The sequence below is a fragment of the Artemia franciscana genome, chromosome 4 (genome assembly GCF_032884065.1).
Source record: "Artemia franciscana chromosome 4, ASM3288406v1, whole genome shotgun sequence".
NCBI lineage: Eukaryota > Metazoa > Arthropoda > Branchiopoda > Anostraca > Artemiidae > Artemia > Artemia franciscana.
The window spans coordinates 30066335-30085710 of NC_088866.1; the positions used below are offsets into that span (position 1 = coordinate 30066335).

The 19376-nt window shown below is 34.4% G+C and overlaps 1 protein-coding gene across 6 annotated transcripts in view; it reads right to left on the minus strand.

Moving 5' to 3' along the window:
* Positions 1 to 4128: 4128 nt before the first annotated feature.
* The window catches only part of LOC136026283 (uncharacterized), a 55972-nt gene continuing 40724 nt past the window's right edge, over positions 4129 to 19376 (minus strand). For 3 of the 6 annotated variants that reach the window (XM_065702674.1, XM_065702676.1, XM_065702679.1), the window contains one exon: positions 4129 to 4633. In XM_065702674.1, coding sequence (XP_065558746.1) covers positions 4212 to 4610 — 399 coding nt within the window. In that variant the 5' untranslated portion in view covers positions 4611 to 4633 and the 3' untranslated portion in view covers positions 4129 to 4211. Of the gene's footprint in view, positions 4634 to 10787; positions 10981 to 19376 lie in introns of those variants that run through there. The other 3 variants (XM_065702678.1, XM_065702673.1, XM_065702675.1) reach the window with 3 other exon arrangements.

Consider the following 19376-nt stretch of genomic DNA (forward strand, 5'->3'; position numbering starts at 1 on the left):
GCATTTTAGTAGCAATAGAAGTATTAGTAAAATTAGTAGGGGTAGTAATGTTAGAAGTGACGTGTATATAGTACCTTTTTGTTAATTACATAAAAAAAACTAGTTTTTTTTAACTGAAAGCAAGGAGCGACATTAAAACTTAAAACGAACAGAAATTACTCCGTATATGAAATGGGTTGTCCCCTCCACAATCCCTCACTCTTAACGCTAAAGCTTTTAATTGTATTAAAAAACAGAATTGTGGCAAAGAGTCAAACTTTAGCGTAAAGAGCGAGGGATTGCGGAGGGGACAACCCATTTCGTATAAGGAGTATTTTTTGTTCGTTTTAGGTTTTAATGTCGCTCCTTACTTTCAGTTAAAAAAAACTAGTTTTTTTTATGTAATTTCTGAACGTTTTTGAATTAATGCATGTTTGATTTTGGCTCTCCATACATAAATTATTAAAGTGAAATTTGCATATTAATTCCTTTTTTGGCTAAATGGCTTTCTCTTAGTTTTGATCAGACGATTTTGAGAAATAAGGGATGGGGAAGGAGGCCTAGTTGCCATGCAGTTTTTTTCGGTTACATAAACAAGCAACTATAAATTTCAATTTTTAACGAATTTTTTTATTAGTAAAAAATATACGTAACTTAATAATTAATTTACGTAACAAACTTTTATATTCTTTAATTTTTATTATGTATATGAGGGGGTTTGTACCCTTGTTAATACCTCATTCTTTATACTAAATCGTAAGTTTTGTCCCAATTCTTTAAGAATGACACCTGAATCAGAAAGGCCGTAGAATAAATATTTGAAATTACTACAAATACTATAGCATAAAGAGCGAGGTATTTATCTCCTCCTAAATACCTCACTCTTTATGCTAAAGTATTTTTAGAACCCCTCATATGCATAATAATCTCTGTTCGTTTTAAGTTTCAATGCTACTCTTTACTTTCAATTGAAAAAACTTTTCCATGTTTAGTTTTTCATTGTTTTTTTTTATAGTAATTTTAGAAAATTCTGCGCCCTTTTCATTGAATTTCTGTTCCCTCATGACATATTTCTCCAAGGAAAGATCCTCCCACATAGCCCCCTCCCCTCACCCCACCCCCAAAACCAAAAAAATCCCCTGAAAACGACTGTAAACTTGCCAATAACCATTATTGTATGTAAACTCTGGTCAAAGTTTGTAACTTGCAGCCCCTCCCCCAGGGACTGTGGGGGAGTAAGTCATTCCCAAAGACATAGTTATTATGGTTTTTGACTATGTGGAACAAAATGGCTATCTCAAAATTTTGATCTGTTGACTTTGAAGAAAAATGAGAGTACGAGGGGGCGTAGGTGCCCTCCAATTTTTTTGGTTACTTAAAAAGGGCACTAGAACTTTTCATCTCCGTTAGAATGAGCCCTCTTGCGACATTCTAGGACCACTTGGTTGATACAATGACCCCTGGGAAAAAAAAACAAAAAAAAAACAAACAAACAAAACAATAAACACGCACCCGTGATTTGTCTTCTGGCAAAAAATACGAAATTCCACATTTTTGTAGATAGGATGATTGAAAATTTTGCTGTAGGGTTCTCTGATACGCCGAATGCAACGGTGCGATTTTCGTTAAGATTCTGTGACTTTTAGGTGGTGTTTTCCCTATTTTCTAAAATAAGGCAAATTTTTCCAGGCTCGTAACTTTTGATGACAAAGACTAAATTTGATGAAACTTATATATTTAAAATCAGCATAAAAATCTGATTCTTTTGATGTATATTTTAGCATCAAAATTCCGTTTTTTAGAGTTTCGTTTACAATTGAGTCGGGTCGCTCCTTACTACAGTTCGTTACCACGAACTGTTTGATTTATCTTACCCTTTAAGTATTCTCTCAAACTTCTAACGTAATACCCAAATCCATTCTTGAAATAAACCCTTTTAACAATCTGCATGCAAAGAGCGTGTTTTGACTTAATCCAAATTCTTTCTGTATACTCTGTTAGATTTTTACCCTCATTAAATAAAAAAAAAACAAGTTTTTTTTAACTGGAAGTAAGGAGCGACATTAAAACTTAAAACGAACAGAAATTACTTCGTATATGAAAGAGGCTGCTTCCTCATCAACGCCCCGCTCTTTAGGCTAAAGTTTGACTCTGTCTCTCAATTCTTCTTTTTAAAACAGTAAAAAACTTTAGCGTAAAGAGCGGGGCGTTGATGAGGAACTAGCCTTCTTCATGTACGAAGTAATTTCTGCTCGTTTTAAGTTTTAATGTCGCTCCTTACTTTCAGTTAAAAAAATTATTTTTTTTAATTTAATTTCTGAACGTTTTTGAATCAATGCATGTTTTGACTTTGGCTCTCCGCAGAGGAATAATTAAAACGAAATTTGCATTATTTTTTTTTTGGCTAAATGGCTTTCTCATAATTTTGATTGAATGATTTTGAGAAAAAAAAGAGCGGAGGAGGAAGCCTAGTTGCCCTCCGATTTTTTGGTTAATTAAAAAGGCAACTAGAACTTTTAATTTTTTACGAATATTTTTATTAGTAAAAGATTTACGTAACTTATAAATTAGCTTACGTAAAGAACTTTTCTATTCTCATATTTTTATTACATATATGGGGGGGTTCACCCCTTGTCAGATCCTCGCTCTTTACACTAAAGCTTAAATTTTGTCCCAATTCATTAAGAATGACCCCAGAATCACAAAAGCCGTAGAATAAATAGTTGAAATTACTAAAAATACTTTAACGTAAAGAGCGAGGTATTAGAAGGAGGTGAGCCCCTCAAATGGGTAATAATTTCTGTTTGTTTTAAGTTTTAATGCTTTTTTTTACTTCCAGGTGAAAGAACTTTTTCATATTTATTTTTTCATTGTGTTTTTAAATAATGCTAGTAAATCCTGCGCTCCCTTCATGGAGATTTTCTTCCCCCATGACGGATTATCGATGGAAAGTTCTCCCAGCATATCCCCCTCTTCTCAACCCCTCCCCCAACCAAAAAATCCTCCTGAAAACGCCTGTACACTTCCCAATAACCATTACTATATGTAAGCATTGGTCAAAGTTTGTAACTTGTTGCCCCTCCCATGGGGACTGTGGAGGAGTAAGTCGTCCCCGAAGACATAGTTATAAGGTTTTTCGACTACGCTGAATAAAATGGCTCTCTCAGAATTTTGATCCGTTGACTTTGGTAAAATAATTAGCGTGGGAGGGGGCCTAGGTGCCCTCCAATTTTTTTGGTCACTTAAAAAGGGCACTAGAACTTTTCATTTCCGTTAGAATGAGCCCTCTTGCAACATTCTAGGACAACTGGGTCGATACGATCACCCCTGGGAAAAAAAAAAAAAATCAAATAAACACGCATCCGTGATCTGCCTTCTGGCAAAAAATACAAAATTCCACATTTTTGTAGATAGGAGCTTGAAACAGTAGGGTTACAGTAGGGTTCTCTGATACGCTGAATCTGATGGTATGATTTTCGTTAAGATTCTATGACTTCTAGGGGGCGTTTCCCCCTATTTTCTAAAATAACGCAAATTTTCTCAGGCTCGTAACTTTTGATGGGTAAGACTAAACTTGATGAAACTTATATATTTAAAATCAGCATTAAAATGCGATTCTTTTGATGTAGGTATTGGTATCAAAATTCCATTTTTTAGAATTTTGGTTACTATTGAGCCGGGTCGCTACTTACTACAGTTCGTTACCACGAACTGTTTGATACGAGTAGCCTTAATTGTGCTGTTATCATAGTAATTATGGTAGTAGTAAGAACAGTAGTAGCAGCAATAGTGTGTTATTGTTAGTAGCAGTACTACTAATAGCAGTAGTAGTAGGTACATATTTGGATCAAATGAGCTCCATCTGAAGTTTATATGACCACCCATTCCATAAAAACTTATATGCCCCTAGGGCATATCTTACAGCCCTTACCCCAAGGCTCTGGGGGTTTTGTCAACACCGGAGGCATTGTTGTATGTTTTTTGGACTATTTTGAACCAAAAGCCAATATATATATATATATATATATATATATATATATATATATATATATATATATATATATATATAGTTCATACATCGTTCTTTATTGAGGCATTGCTGTTGCACTGCCTATGTTTATGTCAAGCCAGTGTAGTAAAATAACTTAATTACAAACAGAAACACATTTACTTTTCTCGATTTTACTGATAATAAAAATTAATATAGTTTCCACAAATTTACATATGATAAACTATTCATTCCTACGTGGTGTATTTGTAACCAACGCTTTGTTTGCTACGCTTTTTTGTCTTTTGGCTCCGTAATTACTTTCTATCATTTCACTTTCATCACTATTCATCATGTCTTCATCCAGTTCATCCTCATAGCCTCCAGTTTCTCGTGTAAATTCTCTTCCTGCTTCTTGCAAAGGTGTCCCAACTAGTTCACGTTCTTCTTTTATTTCTGTATCATTATATGGTATATTTACAATAGGATCTGTTGTTGGTTCTTGTGGCATATCTTTTTCCCTTAAGGGGTCTTTTCTGGGCGTTTCCACGTCCTCTTTGCTCTCTGGCAAAGTAAAAGATGGATCAACTTCGTCAGCGTATCCTCCTTTTTCACTGTTAAATTCAATTCTGATTGGTTCCATCCTTGGTATAATTTTTTGTCACCCTGAAATAACATGACATAATCAATAAAGGACATTATAAATAAAGGGGGAGTTATATATAGCAGGGGAGTATAAATGTAGGTCCCACCGTACAAAATATGTTTAAAACTCGTCTAAAACTCCGATCCAAGCGTAACCGGGTTAAGGGAACAACAAAAGTGGGCTTAGAAGATATAATTCACTATTATTGACCAAGATGTCAGACCAACATAAACTTAAAATGTGAACTTGAACTCTTAAATAACTCACTTGACACTTCACTTCCATAAAATCTGACTTTGATTTTATTTAACTAGCCATAAAACATATAAACCCACAAAAAGTAAAGTCACCTCTTTCACAAGCTTGTGGGGACGGCAACAAATCAGGGGAAGCATCGATCAATGACCGCCCAAAGCTCATTTTGACACTATCCAGAAAGTAAAATCAATGAAAAAAGGTTAAGTCAACTAGTATGATGGCTCAACAAGTTTATTAGTGCTATAAGCCAATATGTTTTTGGGTCATCTTAAATACAGGGAAAACAGGACAATTATCCAACTGTCCGTGGTAACAACTGTAAGTAAGGAGCGACGTGGCTCATTAGTAACTGAGACTCTAAAAAACGGAATTTTAGTATCAATAGATATATAAAAAGAATCGGCTAATTATAGTGATTACTAATATATAACATTCATAAAGTTTAGTTTTACCCATCAAAGGCTACTAGCCTGAGAAAATTTGTCTGACATTCGAAAAAGGCGAAAACACCACCTTAAAGTCAAGGAATCTTAATGAAAATAATATTATCAGATTCAGCGTATCAGAAAACCCCACTGAAGAGGTTTCAAGCTCCCATCTTCAAGAATGTGGAATTTCGTATTTTTTTTCCCAGAAGAAACATCATGGATGCGTGTTTTTTCCCCACAATTTTTGTATCAAAGTAGTAGTCCTAGAATATCGGCAGAGGGCTCATTCGAACGGAATTTAATAGCTCTAGTGTCCATTTTAATGACGAAAAAGATTACAGGGCACCTATCTCCCTCCCATGCCCTTTTTTTCGCCGAAGTAGTTTGATCAATATTTTGATATAGCCATATTGTTCAACATAGTTTAAAGGTCCAGTATATTTGAATATAATATGACCCACCACAGCGTCTGGGAGAATGTCTTAAAGTTATGAAATTTACCTATTTTTAACGTATAGCATTTGTTATTGGAAACGATGCATACAGTTTTCGGATAGAGGGAGGAGGGTGAATTTTCTGCCGTGGGATTTTCTATGGGGATAATTTTCCATGGAGAGAGGTTTCATGGGGGTGAAATTTTTAGAGGTAATTTTTAATGGGGGAATTTGCCTTAATTCATATATGAAATTCTTTCTTTTGTCTTACTTTCTCTTTACCGACGCAATTTTACACGTGGGGATGTTGATTGTAATCGACGGTTGAAATTTTCACCAGGATTGAATTGTCTAGAGGATTTTCTGTAAATGGAAGTCAGATTCCCGGTATAACTAAAAAGTAATGAGAAATTAAAAGAAGTTTTTCAGCTGAAAAATAGGAGCAACGCTAAAACTCAAAACGAACATAAATTGTTATGGTTGAAATTGATTATATATGAAGGGGACTGCTCCCTTTTCAATACCTCGCAAAAGTTTTTTACGCAAAAGTTCGGCTTTTGTCCCGGATATTCAACAACAACTCTTGAAAAGCAAGAGTCGGAAAATTAAAACAATAAAAAGATTTTTAAAAGTACTAAAAAAACCTTAGCATTAAGAGGGCGGTTATTGCGTTAAACTTTAGCGTTATTGAGGAGGGGACAACTCCTCTCATATGCGTAATAATTTCTGTTCGTTTTAAGTTTTAATGTTGCACCTTACTTTCAGATAAATTTTAATTTATTTATTTAACCTGATAACTAGAGCCGCAGGCACAACATTATGACTATTCATACATTCTAAGAATACATTGGCTGTTCATGACGTAGGACGAACAGGAAAAAGTATCATTAAAAAAAAAGATAAAAATAAAATAAAAAAAAAACGAGAAAAACGAGGGTAATGTCAGCCAGTGGACAGAAAAGAAGCGAAACCTTTTGAAGCAATCCCAAACAGAGTAGAAGAAACACTGAATAAACAAACAAAAAGCCAAGCCAAAACCAGACCTACGTTGCCCAGGCAACGTGAAGTGTTGCAGCGGCCTTTTTTCAGCTTCGCCGACTAAAGTGTTGCGAGAACAACACTTTGGTTTTGTGTCTTTGGTGTCTGTTAAACGCTGAAGTTGTCAACCGATCTCGATTTTGAAAATGGTATGTTCTTTGGCAACCTTGACGACGTTAGTCCTCTCCTTGGTCCGTTGGTGGAATCAACTAAGCGATCTGATTGGCCGTGCATTAGGCAAAATGAAGTAAAGGTCTATTTTGCTTATTCGTGTTATTACAACGCGCACCAAGGAAAAGTTGAATCTGTAATAAGTTTTATGCCGTATTACATATTTGACCAATGTTTCAGGGAACTTGTAAGTAAGAACAGGCTTTTAGGCTCGGTGATAAGGGGTTTGTAAATTTTACTAGTTGGTGTACCCCGACCTTCGAAATTTTTGTTCCTGATTTCAGACTTCCGTTTTTGTGAAAATGGATCTCGAAGGTGAGCGTAGATCAAACACGGCTTACAGTGCTGGATGTTGGACATCCCAGATTCCGCGTGTTTGAAAGGTGTCATGGAGGCAACCCGATCGAGAGACACAATAAATATACAAATGTATGAAGAAAGGGGAAAGTGACTGATACTCCCGATTGTGATGGGGAAAAAATGTTTTAAGTGTTAGCAGGACATTTAGGAAATGTTGAAAAATCGCATATTTAGAGGAGAAAAAAACTTCTATAAACTTGTCCACATTTTATTTGATCTTAGACATGAAATGGGTCAAAATGATCAAATGGTCAAAGAGTTCAAAGTTCAAATGATCCATGGCGAAGTCCTGATGTTTGTGAGAGAAATGACAAATTGGTTCTGTTATCTGTAACAGAAAGGGATATGGAATCGCCAGCAAAATGGTTAGCCAAGAATCTAGTGACGTATTACAGTTACCACAACCCAGTTATCGTCACACTAGAGACAAGTTAGCCCAACTAATTTTTCTTTTTTTCTTAGTTAGTTTCATTTTTAGTGTTTATACTAAGTGACTTGTAGGTATTTAATATGAACATTTCTCATATTCGAATATTGATCTTCTCTTCCTTCTATCTTTGCCTCCTATAAGTTATACATATTACAATATTTGCTACTGAACTTTTTTACCTCTTGCGTTTTACTGTTCCGTGTTCTTTTGCCCTGTTTCGCATAACCAACGAATATAATTCATCTTTTTCTATCTTGGATCATGTTTGCTTCTCTTGTAAATATTAGACGACTAATAGAGTTATATTTTTTTTAGATTTTTAACACTTGTTTTCATGATTTGAATGGTCGAAAACTTTTAATATCACTATTTATGTTTCTGATTTAGTTGGGTTGAACCTAGCGTATTCTTATCTGGCAAAGTTACGGATAAACTTTATAATACCAACTAAGTTCCATGACATAATTAACAAATTGACTCTGCAACAAGTTAAACCTTATCCTGTTATAAGGTTTTAGATTATAGAATCTAGTTGGTATTATAAAGCTATCCGTTACTTTTCATGATCAAAATACCATAGATGAGACTGTAAACAATCATACCAAACAAACATACTATAGGTATCAATATAAATGAATAAATAAATCCTTAAAAAAGTAAAACTTCAACTGAATATCCAAATCAAACTTGAAACAAACAAAAATCACAACAAACAAGAGTTTAGGTACTGCCTAATTGTAAAAATTAAAACCTACTGCGTCATTGGCGCTTTACTGAAAACTATTTGTGTCTTGAACAGTCCTGGAAAGAACTAATAAAATTAATATGAATATTTATATGTAATAATACTAGTTGCTGAAAGCTCATCAGTTCAAGTTTATACTTCAATGCAATTTATTTTATTTTCAACATTGTAATAAGCACAAAAGAAAATATTTGTAAACACGATGGGTGTAGTGAAGATGTTAAATAGCCATGGCCCAGGGTGTAGTTTCACAGTTGAAAAATGTTTGGAAGAATGAAAAAATAAGTCTACAAACCAAGACTAGAATATTGGAAGCTGCAAGGATGACATTGGTCAAATATGGCTCTGAAGCATGGGCGGTCCGAAAAACGGAAGAAGATTTGTAAGATTTTTTCCAGAGAGATTGCCTGCGGATTGCTTTGGGTAGTCAGCTGACTGAATGTATTTCAAGCAGTAGGTTGCACGGTTATTGTGGCTCAATCCCGATTTCTAGGGCTATAATGAGAGAAAGGTTGAGATGGCTAGGGCACATCCTACAAATGAAAGATGACAGATTTCCAAAGATTGTCCTTTTTGGCCAACCGTCTAGGGCTCAACAGAAAGCAGGTCGTCCTTTTTTGGGGTGGGAAGATGTCGTTAGGAAAGAATTAAGGGGAATAGGAACTTCCTGGGAGGGAGTAAAGAGGGAGTCTTTGAATAGACTGAGATGGGGGAGAAGCGTGTGTAGCTGTCTTGTCCTCTGGTAGCTTTGTCCCACGGTTCGTTGTTAGTAGAGTAGCAGTAGTATAGTCCAAATAGCATCATCAAGTTTTAAATACTTGCCACTGACGAGACGAGTAATGAAAATAAACAATTTGATAAAATAGATCATTAACAAGATAATAATTGAAACTTCAAAAAATAACTAAAAGAATAAATGATTTGAAAATCAAGAACAATAAATGGAATAAAATCTCATAATTAGGGCCGAAATATTTGGTTTTTAGACACTTATTTGCCGATAAGCAGGTCTGGTGCTAGAGATTTTGAAAGTGTGTAAAATTTACAAGTTTAGGTCTTTTAGAAAATTCAATTAACATTTCTAGGCGATTGAATTTAGAAATTATAATTTACACTGCCTGTTTTCCCAAAAGTAGAATTAGTAGAAATATTAATAAGTAGAAATATGAAGACTGGGACCGTCGTAGAAAAATAATCGCCAAGGTTGTAAATGCAAGGTTACATTGTAATTTAAATCCACAAAAGTCATTTCAACTTTCATAACTTTTATCATTCCGATAATTTTTGAAGGGCTGAGGTTAATTTTTAATATAAGAAGCATTAGAGATATTTAGAGGTTTACACAACATAAAAGCGGGCTATATATACGGTAATATAGGCCCCTCATAATCTATTATTGGAGGAGTTATCTCTTTGGAGATAAGATGACTCCCATAGCCATTTTTGTACATATAGTATTTGTAATTGGGAAGTAGCAGACATTTTTTTTGGGAGGGGAAGTTTTTTCGCTGGGGATATTTAAAACCCGGGAAAAAATTTTCCCCTGGGAAAATTTTCTATGGGGAGGGAAATTTCCGGGGGGGAGGGTGAACTTTTCAGGGGAAATTTTACAAGGTCTTCTTCTGCCAAAATTCCTATACAAAGTTCTTTTTATTTGTCTTAGTTTCATAGATTAAACAAAAAAGATGGGTTTTCAACTGAAAGTAAGGAACAGCATTAAAACTGAAAATGGACAAAAATAATTACGTATATGAGGAGATTTCCCCCTCCTCAACACCTTGCTCTTTATGCTAAAGTTTAAATTTTTTCCAATTCTTTAAGAACGACTCCTGAAACGCAAGGGTCGTTTAATTAGAACAATAAGAAGCTTTTTTAAAAGTGCTAAGAATCTTTAACGTAAAGAGTGAGATGTTGAGGAGTGAGCAACCCCCCTCATTTACCTAATAATTTCTGTTCGTTTTAAGTTTTAATGTTTCTCCTTAATCCTAGTTGAAAAAACTTGATTTTTATTTATTAACATAGATAGGCTACTATAAACAGGCTATATTATTTTCAATTTACAAGTTAAGTTTAGTATGGCCATTTGTTCACGTTCAGCCTATGGTACTCGTACATTCAAGTTAAGTTTGGATAAGTTTTCTTTTTCATTCCAGAAATTAATTAGGAATAAGAAATTTTATAAATGATAATTTGTAGAAATTATTGAACTATCCTGGTTGCTTTTAATTTTATTTCGTAATCATGATTTCTTGGAATTGTTCGAAAATACTTTTTTCCAATGTAAAGTTTTACACCATTTCTAAAAGTTACCAACTTATTATCCCTCGTCCGTGAAATAATTTTCCAATCGTATAATGAACGAAGCTATTCCTGAAGCTTACAAACTAAAGATAAGAGCGTACTGTTCAATTCACTCTCAACTAACACATGGTATCTAGAACTTGACTAGAAAATACGTTTTTACTACGTTGATATTTTCTATTGCAATCTTGAGTCAGTCCTGCCAGATTGGGCCCGTTTCGGCCAATTACACTGGTTCAAATTACATTTGGCTAATAAAATTTGCCGAAAAGTCCTGAATTAAGTACGAAGTTAGGTAATAACTGTTTCAATGAAAAAAAGTAAAATCAGCCCAGTTTGAATCAGACAGAAATTGTTATACAAGGCGAATTAGTTGCTTGACATTTTCTTTTTTTCGAAATTGCTTTTTTTTTGGAGTTTTCAACGATTTTATAAAAATAAAGATACCACGGAACGCAACGACTGCATCAATTCAAAACTTGTTATTTAACATGGAAAAAATTTTACATTAGCGTAAATATTCCAGGAAAATGTGTTTCAGATTGTTCCACATTAGAGAGTAGACATCCAGCCTTTATTATGAGGGGCCTATATTACCGTATATATAGCCCACTTTAATGTAATGTAAACCTCTAAATATCTCCAATGCTTCTTATATTAAAGATTAACCACAGCCCTTCAAAAATTATCTGAATGACAAAAGTTATGAAAGTCGAAATGACTTTTGTGGATTTAAATTATAATGTAACCTTGCATTTGCAATCTTGGCGATTATTTTTCTACGATAATCCCAGTCTTCATATTTCTACTTATTAATATTTCTACGAATTCTGCTTTTGGGAAAACAGGCAGTGTAAATTATAATTTCTAAATTCAATCACCTAGAATGTTAATTGAATTTTCTAAAAGACCTAAACTTGTAAATTTTACACACTTTCGAAATCTCTAGCACCAGACCTGTTTATCGGCAAATAAGTGTTTAAAAACCAAATATTTCGGCCCTAATTATGAGATTTTATTTTATTTACTGTTCTTGATTAAAAAATTATTTATCCTTTTAATTATTTTTCTATTTTATCAAATCGTTTATTTCCATCACTCGTCTGGTCAGCGGCAAGTATTTAAAACTTGATGATGCTATTTGGACTGTACTACTGCTGCTACTACTAACAACGAACCGTGGGACCAAGCTACCAGAGGACAAGACAGCTACGCACGCTTCTCCCCGATCTCAGTCTATTCAAAGACTCCCTCTTTACACCCTCCCAGGAAGTTCATATTCCCTTTAATTATTTTCTAACGACATCTTCCCATCCCAAACGAGGACGACCTGCTTTCTGTTGAGCCCTAGACGGTTGGCCAAAAAGGACAATCTTTGGAAATCTATCATCTTTCATTTGTAGAATGTGCCCTAGCCATCTCAACCTTTCTCCCATTTTAGCCCTTGAAATCAGGATTGAGCCACAATTACTGTGCAACCTACTGCTTGAAATACATTCAGTCAGCTGACTACCCAAAGCAATCCGCAGGCAATCTCTCTGGAAAAAATCTTACAAATCTTCCGTTTTTCGGACCGCCCATGCTTCAGAGCCATATTTGACCAATGTCATCCTTGCAGCTTCCAATATTCTAGTCTTGGTTTGTAGACTTATTTTCTCATTCTTCCAAACATTTTTCAGTTGTGAAACTATACCCTGAGCCATGGCTATTTAACATCTTCACTACACCCACCGTATTTACAAATATTTTCTTTCGTGCTTATTACAATATTGAAAAAAAAATTGCATTGAAATATAAACTTGAACTGATGAGCTTTCAGCAATTAGTATTATTACATATAAATATTCATATTAATTTTATTAGTTCTTTCCAGGACTGTTCAAGACACACATAGTTTTCAGTAAAGCGCCAATGACGCAGTAGGTTTTAATTTTTACAATTAGGCAGTACCTAAACTCTTGTCTGTATTGATTTTTGTTCGTTTCAAGTTTGATTTGCATATTCAATTTAAGTTTTACTTGTTTTAAGATTTATTTATTCATTTATATTGATACCTATAGTATGTTTAATTGGTATGATTGTTTATTTAATTTTTGTTTGTTTTGGTTTCATTTATGCTTCAGGTGTAAGATTGATTTTTATATTCAATATACGTTCTGTTCGTTTTAAGATTTGTTTATTTATTTATATTAGTACCTATTGTAGGTTTATTTTCTATGATTATTTAATTTCTGTTCGTTTTGTTTTTCACTTATTCTTTAAAAGTCGTTTTGACTGTTTTGAGTTGGAATTGTTATAGGTTTTTACTTCTGCCGATCTAAATTTGTATACAGCCTTTCTTTGAACAGCTCGTTTTCAGAAAGTTTTTTTGTAATTAACTTATTCGTTTTCATTGCCAAAATTTCAAGTTTTCCAACATCCCCATATCAAAATCAAATTGTTTTGTTCAACATCAAAGTTTCAGCAAAGTATCAAACCTAGTATCAAAGTAACAAAGTCTCAAGGTAAACAAAATACCAAAGAAAACCAATTAACAAATTAAGAGCAAGCAACTTTCATAGCTTATAGCCCTTGCCCCGTAAATAAAAGTTGCCACATAAAATCAGTAAATTAAAAAATCAGAGGCAACGCTATGTAAGCGTTGCATATAGTAAGGCCATAAGCTACAATTTTGTGTTATTATTTTTTTCCCAGAGGCACTTCATATGGAATGGGTCGTCACAAAAACTTCGGAGGAGGCTTTTCTGATTAGAAATCGGAAGTTCTAGTGCCCATTTTAAGAGTCAAAAGTGATCGGAGAGTAACAAGACCCCCACGCCTTTTTTCCCCGAATGTATCCGATAAAAAAATTGAGATAGCCATTTTGTTAAAATTAGTTCAAGGATCAGATAATAACTCCGAGATCGACAGTCGTTGTAAATTATGCCCTAGGGGCTTGCATTATTCATATGGAGCGATTGCTCGTAAAAATTTCAGTTGGGCACTCATTTGATTGAAAATTGAAAGTTCTAGTTCATTTTTGAAAAGTAAAAAGAGACCAAAGAGCAACTAGCCTCCCCTGTGCTCTTTTTCCCCCAAACCAATCCAATAAAATTTTGAGTTACCAATTTTGTTGATAATATTTCAAACATCAGATAACAAAAACTCCTAGGTCGACACTACCTCTCAGAGCTCGGAGGCAAGTGTTTTAAATTATTCCCCGGGGCATATAAGGTTCTTATGTAAGGGGTGGTCGTATAAACTTAAGACGTGGCTCATTTTATTGGAAATTAAAAGTTCTAGCTACCACTTTATGATTGAAAAGTTTTTGGAAGGGTTATACACCATCCTACGCTCTAAACACTCCCTCTTTTCCCCAAACACATCCGATACAAATTTAGAGCAGTTTGTTTGAAATAGTCCAACGATCAGATAACACAAACTTAAGAGTCAACATAATCCCCCAAGAGCTCGGAGAAGGGTTGTAAGCTATGCCCCGGGGGCATATGAGGTTTTATGGAAGATTTGGTCGTATAAACTTTGGAAGGGACTCAAATGATTAAAAATCCAAAGTTTTAATTCCCTTTTTAAGAGTCAAAAGTGACCTGGTGGAATCTAGCTCCAAACCTCTTTTCCACAAATATGTCCGATCAAATTTTTGTATAGCCATTTTGTTCAGGATAGATCAAGAATTATATAACAAAACTCCAGGGATAACACAGCACCCCAGAACCCAGGGGCAAGTGTTGAAAATTATGCCCCTGGGCATATAGAGTTTCGTCGCAGGAACGGTCGTATAAACTTCGGAGGGGGCTCAGTTGATTGTAAATTGAAATTTTTAGCGGCCTTTTTAAGAGTCAAAAGTGATTAGACAGCAACTAGCTCCCTCTCCCCAGTGCCCTTTTTCCCCAAATGCATCCAATCAAAATTTTGAGACTGTCATTTTGTTCAAAATAGTTTACAGATCAAATAATAAACTCTGGGGTCGACACAACACCCCATAGCCTGGGGACAGGTGTTGTAAGTTATGCTCCGGGGGCACATAAGATTTTGTGTAAGGGGTGGTCTTAAGAACTTCAGCCGTCGCTCTTTTGATTACAAATTGAAAGTTCTGGTTACCTTTCCAATAGTTATAAAAAGTTATTGGATTGCATCTACCCCTCTACACTCTCTTTTCCCCAGATGCATCTGATAAAATTTTGAGATAGCCATTTCGTTTGAAATAGTGCAACAATCAGATGACAAAAACTTCAGGGTCAACAAAACCACTTCAGAGCCTGGGGCAGACACAACCCCTATGGGCAGACCTATTTTGAAATAGGGAATTTTGAACCAAAAACAATCAAACATGAACCAAAATTAATTAAAAAAAAACTTTCCGAAAACGAAGTTTTTAAAGAAAAGTAAAGGGCATGCTAAACTTGAGATCAGAAAAAATACATACCTACAATAACTCAAACTCGAAACGACCAGAAATCATAAACAGCGCAATAGCAGTAAGTAGAGAGCGATGTAGTCACAATGTATTGTTTATTTATTTGTTTTTTTTTGTTTAGACCAGGGCACTTCGTATCAAAGGAATTGTCGTAGAAACTTCAAAAAATTCGACTGGAAATGGAAAGGGCTAGTACCCTTTTTAAGAGTCAAAAGTGATAGGAGGGCGACTAGCCCCTCTTCTACGTCCATCATTTCCCCCAACACATTCAATAAAAATTTTGAGATAGCCAATTGGTTCAACGCAGTTTAAAAATCCAGAAATGATGTCTTTGAGGAAAATCCGGATATAGCGGTTACAAATATATTTTTTTAAACAACGAAGGGGAATTTTTCTGATGGGAATACGGAAAACGTGGTTACGTTTTAACCACTTTTATATATATATATATATATATATATATATATATATATATATATATATATATATATATATATATATATATATACATATATATATATATATATGTATATATATATATATATATATATATATATATATATTTATATTATATATATATATATATATATATATATATATATATATATATATATATATATATATATATATATATATATATATATATATAAAGGTAAAGGATACGGCATTAGACTTTACAGTCCCTACCGGCTGTGCTGATCTCCGTTTCTTGGCCCTTCAGCCAGGAAGAATTGGGTACACTGGAATTCGAACCCGCGTCCTCTCAGACAAAGGATCCCGAATCCAGCGCACCAACCCACTCGGCCAGGACGACTCTCTCTCTCTCTCTGTATATATATATATATATATATATATATATATATATATATATATATATATATATGTATATATATATATATATATATATATATATATATATATATATATATATATATATATATATATATATATATATATATATATATATATATATATATATATATATATATATATATATATATATATATATATATATATATATATATATATATATATATATATATATGAAACTTGGTGGGAAAAATAAGCACAAGCCCTAGATGCATGATTCACATAACCGGAACGCATCTGATCTCTTTGGGAGAGTTGGGAGGTGGAGGGTTAATTCTGAAATATCTAGGTATTTTTAACTTACGAAGGAGTGATCAGATCTTAATGAAATTTCATGTTTAGAAGGACCTCGTAACTCAGATTTCATATTTTAAATTCCGACCGGATCCAGTGTCATTGGGGGGGGGGGAGCGGAAATCTTGGAACACGCTTAGAGTGGAGATATCAGGATGAAACCTGGTGGAGAGAATAAGCAAAAGTCCAAGATACGTGGCTGACATAACCGGTTCCGATATCTTTGGGAGAGTTGGGGGGGGGGGGGGGGGTAATTCGGAAAAATAGAAAAAATGAGGTATTTGTAACTTACAACGGGTGATTAGATCTTAATGAAATTTGATTTAGAAGGATCTTGTGTTTCAGAGCTCTTATTCTAAATCCTGACCAGATTCGGTGACATTTGGGGGAGTTGGAGGGGAAAACCGGAAATCTTGGAAAACGTGAAAATTGAGGTATCTTTATCTTACGAATGGGTCATCGCATCTTAATGAAACTTGACATATAGAAAGATTTTATGTCTCAGATGCTCTATTTCCAATTCGAAGCGGATCTGGGGACATGGGGGTTAGAGGGGGTAAACAGAAATCCTGGAATCTGGAAATTTTGGAAAACGCTTAGAGTGGAGAGATCAGGATGAAACTTGACAGGAAGAATAAGCACAAGTTCTAGATATGTGATTGATATAACTGGAACGGATCTGCTCTTTTTGGAATAGTTGGGGGGGGGGGGGGCTAATTCGGAAAAATTAAAAAAAAATTGAGGTATTTTTATCTTGAGAACAGGTGACCAGATCTGAATGAAATTTGATATTTAGATGGAACTCATGTCTCACAGCCCTTGTTTTAAGTCCCGACCAGATTTGCTGATACTGGAGCAAACCGAGAGTTGGCGGAGGAAACCGGAAATCTTGGAAAACGCTTAGAGTGGAGAGATCGGGATGAAACTTGGTGGGTCGAATAAGCAAATTTTCTAGATACGTGATTGATGTAACCGGTCTGGATCCGCTCTCTTTGGGGGAGTTAGGGGGTCCAGTGCTTTGGCGAGTGTGGTGCTTTTGAACGTGCTAGGACGATGAAAATTGGTAGGTGTGTCAAGGACCTTCACAAATTGACTTGACAAATTTGTTTCTCCCATTTGACCATCTGGGGGCTGAAGAGAGAGGAAAAATTAGAAAAAATTAGGTATTTTTAACTTATGAGTGGGTGATCTGATCTTCAGAGATTTTTATATTTAGAAGGACCTCGTGTCTCGGAGCTCTTATTTTAAATCCGACCGGAATTAAGCCTCTGATTTTCCTTTTAAATCAATCAATTGATTTTTGTAATTTTGCTTGAGCTCATGCCATATGAGCTCATGGCTCTTCCGGCCTCGTCACAAGCACCATATGAGCTCTTAGCTCTTTTAATAAGCTCTTGTTAATTTGCACTTTACTGGAAACAAACTACCTTTGGAATTTCTTCACCTTTCTAACTCTCATAAATGAAAAATAATCAAAACTTTAACGAACAAATGTCAGCATATATCAATATAACTGGCAATTCACGGTCATTTTTTTTTTTTTTAGTAAAGTGCAAATTGTGTTCTGGTCTTGAGAAGGTATAAGGGTTATCAGCTTTATTCAGCCTACAACTCATCAGCCTACAACTCATGTTAATTTTGTCGAAGACCAACACTGTCATTGGCCCTTTACTGAAAATGAATTATATCAAAATTAATATCATTATATATCAAATATTCATTTTGATTATTTATGTAGTTTTCAACAATGTTCAAGACACATATAGTTTTCAGCAAAGTGACGATGACGCAATTGGTTTTAGACTTTTACAGTGAGAGAAGGAGGCTAAACCCAAACTCTTGATTGTAGTGATTTTTGTTCGTTTCAAGCTTGATTCGCATATACAATTTAGGTTTCACTAGTTTTAAGATTTATTTATTCGTTTATATTAGTACATTTTGTATGATTGTTTGATATGATTATTTATTTAAATTCTGTTCGTTTTAGTTTTCATTTATAATTCAATACATAAATATTTTTGTTCGTTTTAAGTTTGATTTGTATATTCATCTTAAGCTTTACTGGTTTTAGGATTATTAATTCATTTATATTTCTACCTGTTGTGTGTTTTTACTGTGATTGTTTATTTGATTTTTGTTCGTTTTGGGTTTCATTTATTATTTAAAATTAATTTCTGGTTGTTTTGAGTTTGAGTTAATGTAGGTGTTTAATTCTTCTGATCTAAAGTTTAACACGGCCTTTACCTTTCTTTAAAAGACTACTTTTTCAGAAGGTTTTTTTTTTTTTAATCAAAGTAACTAAAGTATCTAAGTTACAATAAGCAACTTGCATAACTTACAATCCTTAACCCTGGGCCGGGGTGGATTTCGACCCCAAAAGAATAGTTATTTGGCCTTCGGGCTTACAACACTTGCATCAAACAAGCCTCTTCCAATGTTTATGCGACCAATTCTTCGATAAGAACAATATATGCCCACAGGGCACACTTAATAGCCTTTTCCAGGGCTTTAAAGATTGTGTTGATCCCAGAGGCATTGTTGTATGATATTCGGACTATTTTGATCAAAATGGCTACATCAAAATTTTGATACGTTTAGGAAAAAGATTTGTGGGGGAACAGGTACCACTAATCATTTTTGACTATTAAAAAGGGAATTGAAACTTTCAACTTTCAAAAAAATGACCTTCCTTCAAAGTTTACACGACCAGCCCTTCCATAAAAACGTAATATATATCCAGGGCATAACTTAGAACACTTACCCCCTGGCTATGGGAAGTTATGTCAGTCCTGAACTTATTGCTATCTGATCTTTAGACTATTTTCCTATTTTGAAAAAAAGGCTAGCTCAAAATTTTCATTTAATACGTTTGGGAAAAAAAGGGCTTGGGAAAGTCTAGTTACCCTCCTATAGCTTGTGGTTCTTAAAAGAGCATTGTAACTTTCAATTTTCATTTCAATGAGCCCCTTCCAAAGCTTACAAACCCTTCTTCTACTTGGATGTTAGCGTGAGTGAGTGAG